Below are 18336 nucleotides of genomic sequence, written 5' to 3'. Positions count from 1 at the left end.
ACTTTTGCCATTAAATTAGAATAAAGGTAGTAATGATAACTTAATGAAGACTTATTAATGACTAAGTAGCAATGAATATACATTCTTTGTCTCCCATTAATCCTCAATCTAATGAAATTAGTGGAAAATTAAGACAGTCTTACACATAATTATGTTCAAATGCACTCATTCATTCTTCTAGTTAATTCGTCCAATCATTACTTAGATTAGTGGCACATTAATTTTTTTACCACTAGAATATACATTACCCTTTATATTTCAAGAAAAGAATATACAACATTTTTGTAGGGCAGACAAATATGTGGCAACATTCAATTGAAATCAAGAAATTAATTGATTTTAATTGAAAGAACAAAGTATGCAACTATGCATACAGAACGGTTTTTTTTTTTTTTTTTTTTTTTTTTTTTTTTTTTTTTTTGCCGTTTTGATGCAAAATATGATAATCTTGACTCCACTATAACTAATAAGATAGATCTTAGCATGCTTTATTAGTTGATAGTTGAGTTATGTCGACATGTAGCGACAACTTTGCGTAACACCTCGACTTATTTTTTGCATACCATGGAAGTGGTTTCATGGAATGAAAGCAAATCATAACGAGAATCATATTATTATATTGCATTATTTATAGTCTGGTCAACTTCCCAAAGAAATCTTGCTCATTGTTTTAAATAATAAAAGTAAAGAATGACACGCATATTGACCTATATAACTACTGATGTATAGTGGCGGATCCAAAAATAGGATTTTTTAAACTTATATAACCCAAAAAATTGGAAACGTTGATATTATTAATGTTTCAGTATTGCATAATATTTTTACTTTTTAATTCATTTTTAGCCTATAAGTTTACATAAATCTTTTGTTCCTTTAACATTGCAACATGGGGGTAGTAATCACTCTTTTAATACACAATTTTAATCTTTAAAAAAAAAAACTTTATAATAATAACCCCAAGTGTTTATTCTTCCTTACGTATAAATCATAAAAGAATTAGAGTCAAAACCGAAAACGTTGTAATATTTATATATATATAATCATTCATATTATTAAGTAATAATGCATATTAGACACATGTAAGCTATACACGTAGCTAGTCCTAGTACATGAATATTGGAGATTAACCTACCTACATGTATTAGTCTATTGTGATGCTAAAGATATGCTAAAGTTTAAGACTTTAAAGTCTCCTTTAATTTTTAATATGAAGGAAAAAAAGTAATATTACGACATGCATAGAAACTCTTTTGGTATGACACAAGCAATAACGTAGTCGTCATAGCTTTTGAATAATTGGATTATTATTTGACTACCTTTCATTTCGATCTTCCTACAATGTAGCTTGACACATAATTGGAGATAATTCTCAAAAAAAAAATAAAAATAAATAAATAAAAAAAAAGTACCCCTTAATTAGATAAAGAGTTGATGAGGACATTGTGAAAGAATAATCCACCAACAGTTAGATATGGGACAACTCCTTTATATCACGAAGCTCATCTTTTAGTCTTTAATTATTTACAAACTTTGAAATGTGATAATGATTGAGAAGTGTTATATTGAATCGGAATCGTGTACAAGTTAATTTGATGTACTCATCTTAGTAGGCTCCTACCTTTTCTATTGTACCAAATATTATTCTTTGATTATTTAATTTTAAGTCTTTAAAATGTAAATTTGGAATTAGTCATTGTATGGTTTATAAAATCATGAAATGCACATTTTTTTTTCATTGATGTATTGTGAACATTGCTTTTTCTTTGAAATAAAAAAAGCAAGGCAAATGGTGAGTTGTGTGGGTTGTTGAGACGGACAACACTCTACACTCGCATGTATGCACGTCATGTATCTTCTTTGCTATTTACTACGCATAAATTGCTCCAATTTTGCTTACGTTGATCTTTAATTTGAGAATCTATTCTAAGTAGTATTGCAATTTGACAATTTGTACACTTCATTCTTTAATTTCTATTTAGTTTTGAAGAAAAAAAATAAAATAAAACAAAGAAAATATTAATTTAAGGCTCGTTTGGTATTATAGTATGTAGTTTTTTTTTTTTTTTTTTTTTTTTTTTTTTTTTTTTTTTTTTTTTGTTTTTAAAAGTCATAATATATGTCATATGTAGAACTAAAATTTAGTCAAATTTGATTAATCATAATATTGTAATTTGGAAAACCAACAACCACTTTTCTTTTAAGTTTTTCAAAAAAAAAAAAAATAATTGAACATACCCTTATTGAATTGAGTTGTTGCTAAATACAACCTTGTTTACACCCTAATTTTATGTATTTATGGTTGGAGGGAAACTTGGAGTCAAAGAAAGAAAGAGGGCTATTTCAATCTTAATTCATGCTACTCCCTTCGTGCTTTAATAATATGAAAGCAGTAAATTATTGTGTCCATGCTAGAGATGGAAATATCCAGTGGACCACCCGCCCACCCGCTCCACCCGCCTTATTGGACGGGTGAAAAACCCGATTTAAAAGGATGATAGACGGTTGACGGATTAATGGATGCGGGTGACGGATCGGATTCGGGTGGACAATTTTCACCCATCACCTGATCCGTTAACCCGACCCATCACCCGAATATTTCAAAAAATACAACATTCCATGTGTTATTGTTAATTTAAGTTTGGATTTGAAGGCTTTGAGTTTTATTAGAATTTGGATGTTTATGAATTATGAGTTTATGAGTTCAAAAATCATTCGATAATTCAATAAGTTGATATTTCGATGAGACGTTGACGCTTAGGACACACTAAAATGTTATATAATTTTTAATTTAAATACTCATATTGTACACCCGATTATCACCCAACCACCCGTTTTACCCATGGGTGATGGATGGATGGATTTGGGTGGATGTTTTAGTGGGTGGTGGATGGATCGGGTGGGGTGAATGGAGGCGGGTGATGGATGCGGGTGATGATCCACCCGCCCCGAACCGATCCATTTCCATCTCTAGTCCATGCGCATCAAAATCTAAATCAGGTGTATTTTAAGTTGTTTAGGGTCATATTTTGACACCTTTAATCCTCTATATGTATAGGATTGAACAATTGTTATAAGTTGTCAGAGTAGAATTGAACTCTATTGGGTGGGGGTTTGTATATGTGGTAACATTTTCAATGCCAGATTTTTACTCATGAATATTTTTTGGGCCTATCAAAGAGGCTAAATTACTTTTTTGTTCCTTTTCCTGGGGCCTAAAAACAATTATTCAATTAATACAGGCAAAACAAAAGCCCAAAACAACCAAAGCCCAACCAAGTGGCTCACTAATTTCCCCTTTTAATAATAACCACAAATATATTATCACTGTGTCACTGATATTTTCCAACGAGTGGCGCGCAGTTTAATTTCTTCTATTTTCCTCATTAACAATCTTTTTTATTCTTTCCAAAATATTTTATCCAATTGAACAAACTCTTCAAAAATAAACCAAATTTCTCTCATTTTATTAACCCAAATTATTGATTGTTTATAATTATCCATAAAATAATCAGGGAAATTAAAAATAGTAAGTAAGCAACCATGAAAGCTCTTCAAGCTTCAACTGCATACAGCTTCCCCATTTCTTCTCCTGCTCCTTCTTCTTCCAGACGCTTCTCCCGTGTTATTCGTGCTCAAGGTTATTTATTTATTTTTAATTTATTGATTTTCTCTTTTGTTTAATTAATTTTTATAATTATTTTGTTTCTAGTAATTAATCATATTCACTTTGTTTAATATCCATCCGTTTCTAAAAGTTTTTCCTGTTAATTTGCGCGATTAAAGCAATACAAATTTTGGTATTAATGAAACCCAGAAATGGTTTATTGTTTATACTTGAGGTTATTTTGTTAAGTTGCTGAGAAGGTTAGAAGAGTAATTATCAATTGAGTTTGTTTGTGGCCGTTATTGTTTGCTGAATTTATTGTATTTTATAAATTATTAATCAACTTCGATTTGTATGAGTTTTAATTCATGGGTAATGGAATGAAGATGAGTGATTCATGGAAAATGGAAGTAAATTTTGTTATTCCTTCATTTGATTGGTAAGTCAATTTCTAAGGATATGTCTGCAATAACTTTAGTCTATGACTTATTTGTTATTTCACACTCAGAGAAACAAATGATGGGCAAGTTGTACTTCGTGTGATAGATGAATAAGGGATGTATTAACTTCCTAGGTGCCTCGTAGACTCGTAGGCGAGCAAGTTCTAATGGTTCATGAGATTAATGATGTGGGAATTGGAAATGAGACAATTAATCATTCTTTTTCGGTATCCCATGGAACTTGAAGTTCCCATGGACGCGTAAATTTGAACAAGCAAGGGTGAATGGGAATGTTGTTCGTGTAATACGGTGTATGTTATATGTTAGAAGTTGTAATATCTTTTTCTTGGAATTCTTAAGGTGGCTTCTACACTCTAGAGTGTGTGAGACAGTGAGAAAATGTCAGGATTAAGATCATGAGCTCCATAAACTGTACAAAGATATTAACAAGGATTGTGCATTTTGAGATGCTGGTCAAGTTCTTTTTGACAGATATATGAAGATTACCTATTTTCAGTATTCTATCTTTCTGTTTGAGTTCATTCCAGCATCTAGGTAGAATTACTTATTGACATCTCAACTTGTTTTTCAGTGGATCCTTCGGAGAAATCTATTGAAGTAATGAGGAAATTCTCTGAGCAGTTCTGTCGTAAATCTGATACATACTTTTGTGTTGATAAAAGTGTCACTGCTGTTGTTATCAAGGTAAATGTTGCCTTCTTATATTCCATGTTTACTTTCTCTTGTTTTTGTGGTGCTTCATTCACAATTATATTTTTGTAGATTGTTATCTATTTAAGAAGATATTTATTACCCCGTGGAAACCGCATAAGAATTGGGTGGTAAATTTAATACGTAATATGTTTGTTGAAGGTTTTGTAATGGTAGGTAGAGCTTTGCTTCCAATATGAATGGATTGTCAATCAAAGATGCCAAATACTTATGTAGATTATGAGCCACTTCCAATAGAGTCAACTTTATGTGGAATATGAGAATATTCAAGGAAGCCATTAGCCACCTAATATAATTGTATTTCTTGTCAAGAAATGTAACTAGGGATCGTGAACTATATTTGGTGTTTCAGTAAAGATCTGACTATTTTTTCGATGCTGCTTGGTGATTGTACTTTAGATGAACTACCTAAAGGATCATCATAGAAAAACAAGAATGTATGAATTTTTTTAGAAGTAATTCATACGAATTGGAGGAGTGTATGTCAAAAGGTTTGTTTCATCTATCTGGTCAGATATCTGTTGGGGACTAGAACAATTTCTGGTCTGATATGTAAAATTCTCCACAGACGGACTGCTCTTGTTCTGCAGTTTTTATGTAACTTTCCTGTTTGGATGTTTACAGGGATTAGCAGAACACAGGGACACATTAGGTGCCCCCCTATGTCCATGTCGGTGAGTACAGTTACTTTTCACGGAGCTTTCTTACTTTCTCACAAGATTGTTTACATTTTGATGTTACAAGTGATTCTACTGTGGCTCAGGTATTATGAGGACAAAGAAGCTGAAGCCAAGCAAGGTTTTTGGAATTGCCCATGTGTGCCTATGAGGGAGAGGTATGATTCTCCAAATCAACTTTTCTTGCAGATGATTCTGCATACAGTGATGCCTGCTTAACCTGTGGAGCATACATATGATTCTGTCATCTCCATTAAGAGTTAATAATGCAGTAACTCAAGACGCTTCAATTCTCATATTTTCGAGATACTGAAGTTGATAGTGGAGGGGTCATAGGGAGAATGTACTTAATTACTTAATAACTTATTAGTACCAAAATACCAATTTGCATCTGTGCAATGCAGAGTGAAGGGATCCAATGGAATTTAACTGTCAAGTTTGTAGCTTAAGGACTTTAGGAGAGACTAAGCCTATGAACTGTTCAAGAGTTTGTAAGGATGTGATGAATTCAGTTACATGCATGTGTATGGTGGTGACTATGGTGGGTATTGTCAGTCTCTCTGCTTTATAACTTTTAAGACTTTTGGAAGCAAGTTATTTAGTGTTGCGTTATGATACCTCTATGGCTCCAGCTCCACCCTCCATTGAATGTTCTAGATGTTCTGCATACCTCCAATCAGTGGCTATTGTGTATTCATTTTGAGCTAAGAGTTTCACGAACTGCATTGCTTTGAGTAGGCAATTTCTGTATGCTCTGATTATGATTCTTAATTTTGGTGAGTTTTTTTTTTGTTTTTTTTTTTGACGGGAGTATTGTTAGTCAGTCTGTCTCTACTCTTACGTGTGGTCATGGGAATTTGGGGACTGAAGGTGATTAATTAAGTCTACCAATGAGGTTTAAGTGAATTTTACAGCATTCCTTTTTGAAATAGAATGCTGTAAGATGTCCACAAGGACCAACTTCACAATGATAATGGACAATACCCTGAATTGATAACCTTGATACCTTCAATTGATTTTAAATAGCAGTTAAATAGAAAGGAGAGATAAGTATAGCAGCTGTGTTGATTCATCATAGCCTGTTTTGTGAAAGAATCTACTACAGCCAATTCTCTTCCTACCGCCTTCTAATCTCCATGGAAAAAATTATGATGATGAACTTTACTATTCCTAGTTTCCTAATTAAATAGATTGAACTTCAGGGACCGGATTCCACATATTCACCAGCATTTATGCCTTCTAAACACTAGTGGCTTTATCTAATATGCTGCTGCTGTGTTTAAGTGGATAATGTCTCAAACAGTCAAACCAATTGTACGTATCACAAAGTGTGCTATGAACTGATATGGATTTGAGTTGATGTTATGCTGTTGTACTAAGGATGTGCATATACTGTTCGGAGACTGAGAAAGATAACTGAGTGGTAGAAGCTAAGAAGTTGCTTCCAAACACGTGGCACTGAATGATAGTATGCAGATGTAGAAATGTCTGATCATGGGTCTTCTTTTTGTGTCCTATTATTAAAGAAAATGGGGGCTGGGAAGTGATGATTTATGCCTCTATGGTATAAGTTGCTTGTGATTTACGTTCTCATTTTCAGGTCTCTAACGTAGGATACAATAAAGAAAGGCTAGCTTAATGGCTGATTGCTGCTCAACTGGTCATTATGTTACTCTAGGTGGTGGTGTTTATGTTTATGGTTACTCTCTGAGGATTAGCCTTGTCATTCGATCATGATAATTCCTCGGATTTTGTTTATTTTTGTTTATCTAACACAAGGAACTCATTGCTCATAGCTTATAAGTAACTGAACTGGACAATTTTACAGGAAAGAGTGCCACTGCATGCTATTCCTGACACCTGACAATGATTTTGCTGGAAAGGATCAGGTTAGCCTAACATCCTAAATGCGCATTATTGTTCTTCCATGAAGGCATATATTTTCTGAATATGCTGGTCTTTATAAGTTTTCTTACGTAGTACGTATAATTTTGCCATGTTTGCAGACTATCACCTTGGATGAAATTCGGGAAGTGACTGAGAATGTGTGATCTTATATGAGCTGAAGCCTCTTATGCGTAGCCTCAGTAGGCCTGTACATTACGTATTATCACGAGGATGCCAATAACTGTTGTTCTGTTATGCTGTACTGCCTGTATATACTCTTATTTTGGAGAGCCTTGCCATCTCTAACTTTAAGCCTTATCAAAGGTATATAGCCACACTCATGTATCTGAGTTTGTATTTCATTTTATGATATCATATCATATTATCATATATTGATAGAAAAGTTATACATCAATAATTCCAAAGTATATTTCTTAAGGGTTTCTGCATTTGGTAAAAATGTAGAAGTATTTCTAAACACTTGATGATCTAGCCAACAACAATATAATTGCCATTCTTATGGAGTATTGCCTTAAAGTGGCATATTATTGATTTGTGGAATGATTTATTTGCATGTAGCCACAAATAGTTTTGATGCAAGACAGCAAGAGTTAGAAATCAAAATCCTCTATTTCACTAATGTTTGTGTATTCTGAATAATGTTTTTCACTAATGTTTGTGTTATTGTGTATGTGTATATTTTTTTGGCTTGTGATGCACATTGAAAATTTGGCATTGAGATGTATGAGGAAGCTCAAGTTAATCACTGGGATAGACTAAAAATTGTTTATCTCATGGAAGTTACTTAAATAAATCAACAACTTTATCCGGTCATCATTACTGTGGGACTCGTTTTTGTAGAAAAAGTTATTGATTTATTTACGAAAATATCATGTGATAAACAATTATTGTGTATATCATAGATGAACTTGTATTTACCCAAGATGTACCAAACACAGTAACACACAATACATCCAAGATCATTCTTGCTTCATGATTTTTAAATATCTTCTTTAGGAGAAACAACAACAATATCTAAACCTAATCCCTATAACAAATTCGGTTATATAAACCAAGATCCTTTCTTTCCATGCCCTTTTATCAAATGGGGATATGCTCATGTCAGCCCAAGTTATTCTTTCTCGCCTTTAACTACTTCGTACATACTTTTTAATACGGTTAATATTCCTACTATATCTAACGTCACGTCATCACATGTACTTTTTCAATAAAATAACAATTGATGGAGTAATCAAACAACAACTTTTCTAAAAAAAAAAACAAGTATTTGAAATATATGCATCATTATGTATTATTTTATATTTTTAAAATACTACTCCCTCCGTCCCTTTTTTACATTCCTGCTTTTCTTTTTGGGTATTTCAAAATTATATTCCTACTTTTCTTTTTTAGTAAGTAAATTTTTACCAAATATTCCAAATTATCCCTATTTTTCTGTTTTGTAATTGATGTTTTCTCTATTTTCTCACTCTTATTTTCTAATTCTCACTCTTATTTTCAGAATCCATGTGCATCAATTTAAATGAATATGATTGGTCCTTTTTTTTCTACCAAAAAATATTATTGGTCCTTTTTCTTTTCAAAGGGTTGATGACATGCGCATCATTAAATATTATTCTATTTTTGTTTTTCTCAAAGACATCAATTAATGTCTTGTAATTCCCATTGTACTTTGTTTTATTGATCTTTGTTTTATTCCAAGTTCTTTAATTTCCGGGTAATTTTACAAATAGGAATGTAAAAAAGGGACGGAGGGAGTACTTACAGAGTACTAACTATTAAGGGTCTGTTCTTTTCGGCTTATTTTCAGTTCAGTTTAATTCTTTTCTTGATTTCCTTCTCTCATAAATTATTCAGTTCAGTTCAGTTCTAATAAGTTCAGTCAATCAAAACATGCTCTAAATTTTACGAGTGTAACTATTTAAAATTGTGATTTGGTTGTCAAGAGGAAAAGGTCAGATTTTACCCCATCTCTTTCTTACCATTCTAAAAGGTTTACTTCTTTTACTTGTCATTTTTTCTTTTTGTTGTTACGTATTCCTCGTCTCACGTTAATAGGTCATATTTTGTTAATTGTTTTACACGATTGTACATCTGATAAATGATAAGTGCTTTTGTTTGTTTTATTATTGTGATACGAGTAGTGCACTATTAACTTAAAGATATTCCGAAATAGAAATGTGGCCTTAAAAATTGGGACGGGGAGAAATCATGGTGCACAAGTTAACAGACAGAATTTTAATCATGTTTAATTTTATAATGTAATGTTCATTTATAATTTTATACGATGTTGAATAAACATGAGCAATCACGTATACTATTTGATCATAAAAGATTTCAATTATCTCTGATACACACTTCTGTTTGGTTTTGCTAGTGCTATTAGTTTCACCATATGCAAGTAATAACCACATATTTCAATCTCACACGATTATGAAGGATACAAGGTGAATTTGTTTATATACTTTCGATTTTCGAATAGTTGAATTATTACATTTTTGTCAGATTTTAGGGCTCAAAGCTTGAGTTGTTCTCATTCATCCCAAAAACATATTTAGAGTACATAGCTTCCTAGTATACACAGGATAATATCACAAGATATTTTACATATTATCTTGTGTCAATCAAGGCCTATAATCAAGGAAACTATAATATATGATAATTATGAATAATATTTTCCTAACACCCCCTCAAGTTGGAGCGGATGGATTGAAGATGCCCAACTTGTGAAGAAGATGATCGAACTTCGCTTTGCCCAGTGCTTTGGTGAAGATATCGGCCAATTGGGCATGAGTAGGAACATAGGAGGGAGCAATGAGACCATCTGTAATAGCATCCCTAACGAAGTGACTGTCTCTCTCAATGTGCTTCGTTCGTTCATGAAAAACCGGGTTCTTTGCAATGTGCAACGCTGACTGACTATCACAGAATAGCTTAATAACCTTGGGATGTTGAACACCTAAGCTCAAAAGAAGACCCTTCAACCACTTTAATTCACAAGTGACACTTGTCATGGAGCGATATTCTGCTTTTGCCGAACTTGTGGAGACTGTGTTCTGCTTTTTGGTCTTCCAGGAAATAGGAGAATAACCTAGAAATACCAATCATCCTGTCAAAGATCTGTGTGTTAAGGGACATGCGGCCCAATCTGAATTACACCAACATTCAAGAGTTAGTTCACTGGTCAGATCGTAACAAAATACCTTGACCTGGAGTGCCTTTCAGATATCTAATTTGTAGACCTGCTTCCCAGTGTGTGTTCTGTTTTTGGTTCCTGCATGAACTGAGACAAAATATGGACCGAATAGGCTAAATCCGGCCTAGTGACCGCTAGATAGATCAACCTGCCAACAAGTCTGCGGTATGGTTCAGGATCATAAAGTACGGAACCACTAGCTAGGCCAAGCTTGTGGTTTTACTCCATAGGAAAGCCAACGGGCGTGGAACCTAATAATCCTGCCTCTGAAATAATATCCAGAGCATATTTTCAAACCTAAAGAACTGCGGACTACCTCTATGCCAAAAAATATTTCAGAGTGCCAAGATCTTTCATATGAAAACAGTCACTAAGATATGCTTTGAATGCCCTTAGAGTAGCGGAATTATTCCCAGATATAATGGGATCATCAACATTAACAAGAACATTAATTTGCACGGCCCCATATGTGAAGGTAACCAATGAATAATCGGCATATGAGTTGTTCTCATTCATCCCAAAAACATATATAGAGTACATAGCTTCCTAGAATACACTGGATAATATCACAAGATATTTTACATATTATCTTGTGTCAATCAAGGCCTATAATCAAGGAAACTATAATATATGATAATTATGAATAATATTCTCATATTCTCTTAACAATTTTTAATATACAAGAGATGTTCTAGTAGTTAGGGGCATCATTCCATTATTAATAGGTTGAAGGTTCAATTAATATCTCACCTCTGTCCCAAGCTATTTTCATATTTTAGCTCCAATGGTCAAGCTATTAGCTAGGAACCCTTGATAATCGCAAGCAAGTCCCTACTACAACCATAAGGGTTGTTCTTATGGTGTTGGGATGATTCTGATTTTCCCCTTTTTTTTGTTGTTGTTATCTATGTGTTTAGATGCTTTGGGACTAGTGTATAATAATTTGTTCTCTTTGCATTTATAAACACTGCACTGCATACACAGTGACAGTGGTGGTAATCTAGGCTAGTGAATGAATGAGTTTCTGTTTGTTGTGTGTATAGTCTGTTAATTTCTGTTAGTTCATTGATGCAGTTTCTATTTTGTTACTTACAGACTGCGAGCTATTGCTAAAGAGAATGTGGATTGCGATGGTGAAATTGGTAACAATAACTAATATATATGACGGCTTACAGAACAGACAATGTCCATTAATGATTTTATTATCTTATCTGTTTTGAAGGTTTTCATCTTGAAAGAAATGATCTCCAACACAAATTGATTCGGAGGAGGCTATCCAGTAAAAATCATACCACAGCTCGTGGTAATGAGCATAGGAGAAAATTTAAAAGAATATTTTCTGGTGCACCTGCAAGGTCAGCCATAAGCTCTTATGAGCTGCAGCGTGGCCTTCAATCTCAAAGCGATGGGAATTTTCAGAGAGATCCTTATAGAGAAGCCACTAGAGCCTTAGCTTACATGGGCTCATTGGAAACTCCTCCTCCTACTGTGACTAGAGATGATTTAAGACGAAGATCTCCTACAAGGTCCGCGTATAATTCTGGCTGTTTGTTGCCTCCAACTCATAAAACAGAATTACAAAAAGTAACATCTATAAGATCTATTGGACCTCTAGGTAGTCAATATGCTTGTAGACATTCGTTATCTGGACCACCGAGATCAACTGTACCAGCACAGACGGTGACATGAATGGATCCAGAAAGGACTAGACCTATGGCTCTAATTCCTTCAGCAAGTGGGTTCTTGCCTAGAAGTTTGTCCATGGTAATACTAGTCTCTTTTCTGCTGGCTTCAATTCTATCTAAAATTTGAGGAAACCACTGAATGATGATAGGATCAACTCTTTTGTGTTTCACACCTTTTCTATGTTTTAAAGTTTGGATTTCTGAAGCTGTTGGGATATGATTATTCAAACATTATGCAAATGGTTGTTTATTTGTTCTTAATTATCTGGGGGTGTGGTGAGCTTTATTTGCTTTCTGATCAGGTCAATGCTTAGGTTTGTGACTTTATGTTTATGCTCAAACTATTTCCGATCTTCTGTGCAGGTTGAGGCACCTGTTACTGTTGCAGGGTGGTTGAATTCACTTGGTTTGGGGAAATACACTATCCATTTTCAGGCTGAGGAGGTATTGCCAATAAACTAAGCAAAACTCCTAATACTCACCTCCTTCAGTATAACTCCATTGAAGGAGGTGGTGTTTTTTTTTTCCGCAGTTATTATCTGAACTTAACTGTACATACTGATGAGGGTTGCATCCCATTTTATGTCCAGGTAGATATGTCAGCGTTGAAGCTAATGAGTGAAAAAGACCTGAAAGATCTGGGAATTCTGATGGTATTGTACTCAACTATCTTTTTAGCAAAATACGTACATGTAGTCACAAGTAATGATATTTTCTGCCAAGCCATCTCCTGCTTTCCTTTTTCTTTGTTTTTATTTATTTATTTATTATTTTTTATTTTTCTGGAGTTTGTTGCTTCTCCATCTCTACTACCTCAGCTTTACTTGCCGTCTTCTAATTGCTTGCTTCAATTGGCCCAACAAATGATAACATACTAATCGGATTCTTTGCAAAGCCTTAAGGACTAGTCCTAGCAAGATAATGACATTAGCCGATCAACCAAAGTCCAATATGAAAACTATGTTGAATTACAAAATAAACAACATATTTGTGAAACCCTTTTTTTTTCCCCGGTGAAATGCCCCATGTTCTGTTTTGATTTTCATTTTCTCTTCAAATGTATGATTTTGTTACACCTGAAATCCTGAGTGCGTAAGATAAACATAAAATTCACTAAAATCAACCGAAGCAATAGAATGTTAAATTTTTTTACTTAAAAACTTAACTAAGAGAAAACCTTAGCTAATATTATTGTCTTGTTTCTTTGATCCATCTTGTTTGCAACATCTCCATTGATGATAAAAAACTTCATAATTACTACCAACATATAGATCTAGACAAAGTATCTTTAAGCAACTTTCTCAAGTGAACTGACATATGGTGCTCAAATTTACCTTAGTGTTAATTAGATGCTTATCACTTATCATCATTCAGCAGTTGCTGCAGGAATATATCTCATGCTAATATTCTTTCTTTCCCTTTGGTAAGATTTTTGAGACTCTCTGATGTCAAAACCTTTCTCCCTTGTGCTTTTAGCCCTCGTGAATATTTAAATTTGACAGTAAAAACTAAAAACCTTTCTTCGTGAAATACTCCTGCCTAACTGTTTGCTACATATTAAAGTATAGCTTTTATCATATGACATTCTGGGAGTTGATGATATGCAAATACTTGGTTGCAAAAGAATGTTGTCACATCCCAATTCCGTTTCTCTGAGTGTATTAAATTTTATGATGTGGTTAATGGAAAGTTGTGTTCTTACATGTCCTGTTCTGTCAACAGGGTCCAAGGAAGAAAATCCTACAGGCTCTCTCAGCTTTACTTAGGAGGCAATGCCCAGGCAACTTTAGTCGGCTGAATTTGTATGTACCTTTTGCGTTCAGAAACTACAATTCATAGTCTATGTGATGTTGCCTCATGCTTTGAATTTGAAGTAGAAAAGTTGGTGTTTATCATTCTAGATTGTTATTCCAAAATAAAACTCTTTAGGAAGCGGTGATTAATGAATGAGAATCAAAGCTTCCTTCCCATTGTTGCCTTTTTTTTTTTTTATGTTCATGTTGTGTTGTTAGGCCTATCTAGATATATGATATTCTGCCATCACTTTTTTGTCAAGCATCCCAATATTTTTTTTTTTTTTTTTTTTTTTTTTTTTTTTTGATGATCGCAACCTTGAATTTATCAGCCCTGCTTGTGTTGTGTCTTGTGTTACTTGTAATTTGAAAATCAAGTGCTTATTGCTTCAACAACCAAGAGCCCTTTTTCATCTGCACAAGGCTTGCAACCTTGCCGAGCAAAACTGCACTGTACAATCCAGTTCTAAAACACTTAAGACTGTGACACATGTATTAGCCTAATAGGGCATGTGAGGAACAAACGTTTCATAATTGAGGATTAACTTAGGCTGCACCTTCCAGGACCTTGTTGATCTTTCGATAGTCATTGGAGGACATCGAAATAAATGGGTTTGACAGTAATGTGGGAACACGAATGTTTATCAATGCTCGGGCAATCAATAGAGATCCAATTATTTGGGAAGTACCCCAGTTATTTTATCTCAATAGATCCCTGATGTAGCTCATTTGATTTCAATGGGCAAGATTGTCGAAATACTCCTGTTGGAGCAGGCAGAGCCACACAGAAAAGGTTATTTTGGAATAGCATGTACTTACAATAATTGATTGTGACATGGTGAGGTTATGATCACAATTATGCATTTGTGTGGAATAGAACACGGAATTAGACAAGACTGATATCTACTTACTTTTATATGGCAATAATTTTCAGTCATTTATCTTCGTGTTTTGTGACCATACTTAAGTTATGCTCTACCAATTATGCTGCTCTAAGTATCTAATCAGGATTTGTGAGTTTAGTGAATAAACTTTGTTATTATTTGTTCTGTTCTGTCAACACAGACCAAGGAAGAAAAGCCGTCTTGATGATGATGGATCAATTACTATGTTGAGCATGATAGATTACACAACTTTGCTGTAAATGCATGAAACATTCATTATCAGTTGGCAATACTTCAACTATTAACGACAGCAAGAAGATATTATGTCCACAAAAAAGTCAGTAATAATAACAAAACTTTGTTCATCTTATACCATCCCCAAGTGAATGGATGTTTCTACTGTGGTCCATTTTATTTGGACCATTACTATACTGAATTATCATTGGCCGAATTTTTAATTTTTTTTAACCTTGGTCAAACACTATTTTTAGTATTTTCCTTTTTTAATTCAATTTTTATTTTCTAAAATATAATTACTGAATTTCCAAAAATTATTTTATAATTTTCGAAATTTATTTATTAAAATCAGTTTTTAATTAAATAAAAAAAATAACATTAAATTAAAAAAATCATAATCAAAAAATTGTTCATCAATGTTCTTCATTATTCATCATTGTTCTTCAAGTTTGTTCATCCATGGATGAGATTAACCACCATTATGGTAATCTTTGTCCCGTAAATACACTCGCACGTCAATGAAAATTGAAAATATGCATCGATTTACATATTATATGTGAAGAGTTCATTCGAAATTTGGATTCATGTATGAATACGGGATTGTTTTTAATCCTAAAACAATATATGTTAATTGGATAATCGCAAACAAGGGATGCAAAATCGGTCATTATATGTATGCGAAAATAAAAAAAAAATAACAATTTTTCGAAATCTGGGTTTTTGAGCAAATTGGAGAAGACAACGATTTTTGTTTTGGAATACTTGTTTGATCCGAAAAAAAAAGATATAGTTTTCAATTCTGTTTGCATATAAGGCATTAACCCAAATGCTAAAAGGACATTACCTATAAAACGCAATATTAATGTTTATTTGATCTACGACCATACATTATTTTGGACATTGCTAATTATTAGTTCATAATGTGTATGCATTAATATTCTAATATTTTTCTTAATTGATAGCAAATAGGATCGCGGTCCTCAATCCTCATTCACTAGCCAAGTCACAATGTACATATCAATGATCACTTATATATCAGCTATTGTGGTTTGAATTCTGTATGTATATTCCTCAAAATTAAATTAACTCTCAATCAAACCACCTTTAGAGCTATTCTAATGGCAACCTAATTGTCAAATTAGATGATTATCTTCTTATCTATCGTGTGACCCAATGGTTAGATTACTTGGATACTAGTTTGTTATTAATTAAAATAATGAACCGTCTTTGGTTATTATTATAATTTAACAATAATTAAGGAGATTGAGACCAATTCTAAATATATAAGTAATGTCATATCCTAATATTGGACGAATCCCATATAATAACCAAATGAAAAAAAACGTGGAGGTGAGCAATTACATGGCAAACTTTTTTATTTTATTTTATTTATTTATTTATTTATTTTATTTTATTTGAAACAATACAATGACAAATTATTAAATATAGTAAATATATTTTTGTATTTATAAATTAGGAAAGTCAATATTCAACCCCTTATATTTAGGCTAAATGCATGCTACTATTGCTAGTTGTATTTCTTATAATTAGGACATATCATGCTTCTGTTTTGTATATACACGTATTCTAGTTATATTAATGAGAATCGAAAATATTCTTTTTCCTATTTGTCAAAATAGCGTTACATGTTAAATGTGATTTTTCGTATCTAGTTTTTCACCCAATGGTTAGTACTATGACTCTAAGAGTATCTTCTTTTGATTAGTTTAGTTTCATTTTTAATTTATAGTCTATATTTTATGTGTCATAAAAAATAACTGATAACAACACTATTGTATATCATTGATTTATTTCCTAAATAGTACGTTAGATATTGTAATAGAATATTTGAAAAAGATTTGGACGACAATTTATATGGGATAACTTATGTATCATTTAGTAATAATATTTCCTAAAAATAAGCAATCAACAGCCATCATATAGGCAATATTCTTCAAATAGATCTTAAATAACACATTCCATTGTTAATCTAAATTTCAATTTTGATTGGTTGCTTTAAATACATGATTTTTTTTTTTTTTACCTTATAGAAAGATGGTTTGAATTTCAAATTACACAAACCAAAAAACAAAAATTAATGTCCAAACCTATATAATGAGCAAATCGATCAAAGGAAGAAGACGCAATTTTAGGATACAAAGATATATAATGAGCAAATCGATTAGAGGAAGAAGACGCAATCTTTTTTTAAAATTTTCTTCTCATAAACCTTGTTTGATACGTAGAACACAAGTGTGAATTTTGTGATCTGTTTATAGCTCAGGAATTAACTTATGTGTACTTGGTTATTACCTAAAAAAGAAAGTTTATTGAGTTTGACGAATCTGATCTTTTTTTAGAAAAGAAAGACTTAAAGTATTTCCTTAAAAAAATAAGATAGATTTAAAATTATAAACCTTAATTAAATTATGGTATTTTCCTAAGTTTATCTTTTTTTTTAGGGAAAGTACGTAAGTTATTATCCTAAGATTTTGTTAATATTCTATAAACCAAATTGCGTGAAGAAATAACAAAATCTCAGGAATATCTAAAATTTGAGGGAAAGTAAATCACCTATTATCCTAAGATTTATTAATATTCTATTTACCAAATTTTATCCTCTTTTTAAATTCTTTTACACGATTGTTTATCAAACATTTCCTGTTTATTGCATTATTAAAGATATATATTACCATAATTCTAGGCGTGATAAAAATCAATAATTTTACAAAATCATAGGATATATCGACAAAATCAAGTGGTTATCATTATGTAAAAATCATGTGTGGCAAACAAATTATATGTACATATTTAGCCCTTTTAATTAAAAATAAGACTTCTCTTTTATGAATATTGTTAAGACCATTATTCCACTTAAATTATTTTTTACAAATTTACAGATTTTAGAAATGTGAATAATAACAGTGTTGAGACTATATAAACTACTATACAACCATTGGGTCACAAGATAGATACAAACTATTTAGACAACAAAGATAACAAGATATTAACAAATTATAATCTAAAAATTGGTAATGTCCACAACATTTTATGACTATATCCAATAATTAATTAATTTGTTTTCGCAGTTAAATCCCTTTTGGATGTTTGGTAAATTCCTTGTTCATAAATAAGGTTTAAATTCCAATCTAAGTTTTTTGAGATCAAACAAGGAAATAC

General features: G+C 32.4%; 2 protein-coding genes across 2 annotated transcripts; both read left to right on the top strand.

The window, feature by feature from the left end:
• Positions 1–3363: 3363 nt before the first annotated feature.
• LOC145570278 (ferredoxin-thioredoxin reductase catalytic chain, chloroplastic-like) lies at positions 3364–7778 on the top strand. Its single transcript, XM_081629316.1, has 6 exons — positions 3364–3637; positions 4637–4749; positions 5401–5450; positions 5540–5611; positions 7282–7342; positions 7460–7778. Exons 1-6 carry the CDS (start codon positions 3541–3543, stop codon positions 7502–7504), a joined length of 438 nt encoding a protein of 145 aa, XP_081485442.1. The 5' UTR covers positions 3364–3540; the 3' UTR covers positions 7505–7778.
• A 4748-nt stretch (positions 7779–12526) lies between these two features.
• Positions 12527–14235, top strand: LOC145571905 (uncharacterized). The gene is made up of 3 exons (XM_081630933.1): positions 12527–12686; positions 12833–12895; positions 13965–14235. The coding sequence occupies exons 1-3, from the start codon at positions 12549–12551 to the stop codon at positions 14079–14081; spliced, it is 318 nt and encodes a 105-aa protein (XP_081487059.1). The 5' UTR covers positions 12527–12548; the 3' UTR covers positions 14082–14235.
• Positions 14236–18336: the final 4101 nt, after the last annotated feature.

Source organism: Chenopodium album, chromosome 12 (assembly GCF_948465745.1).
Source record: "Chenopodium album chromosome 12, dcCheAlbu1.1, whole genome shotgun sequence".
NCBI classification, from domain to species: domain Eukaryota; kingdom Viridiplantae; phylum Streptophyta; class Magnoliopsida; order Caryophyllales; family Amaranthaceae; genus Chenopodium; species Chenopodium album.
The sequence above is the reverse complement of the archived record's forward strand: the minus strand, read 5'-3'. Positions and strand labels throughout refer to the sequence as shown.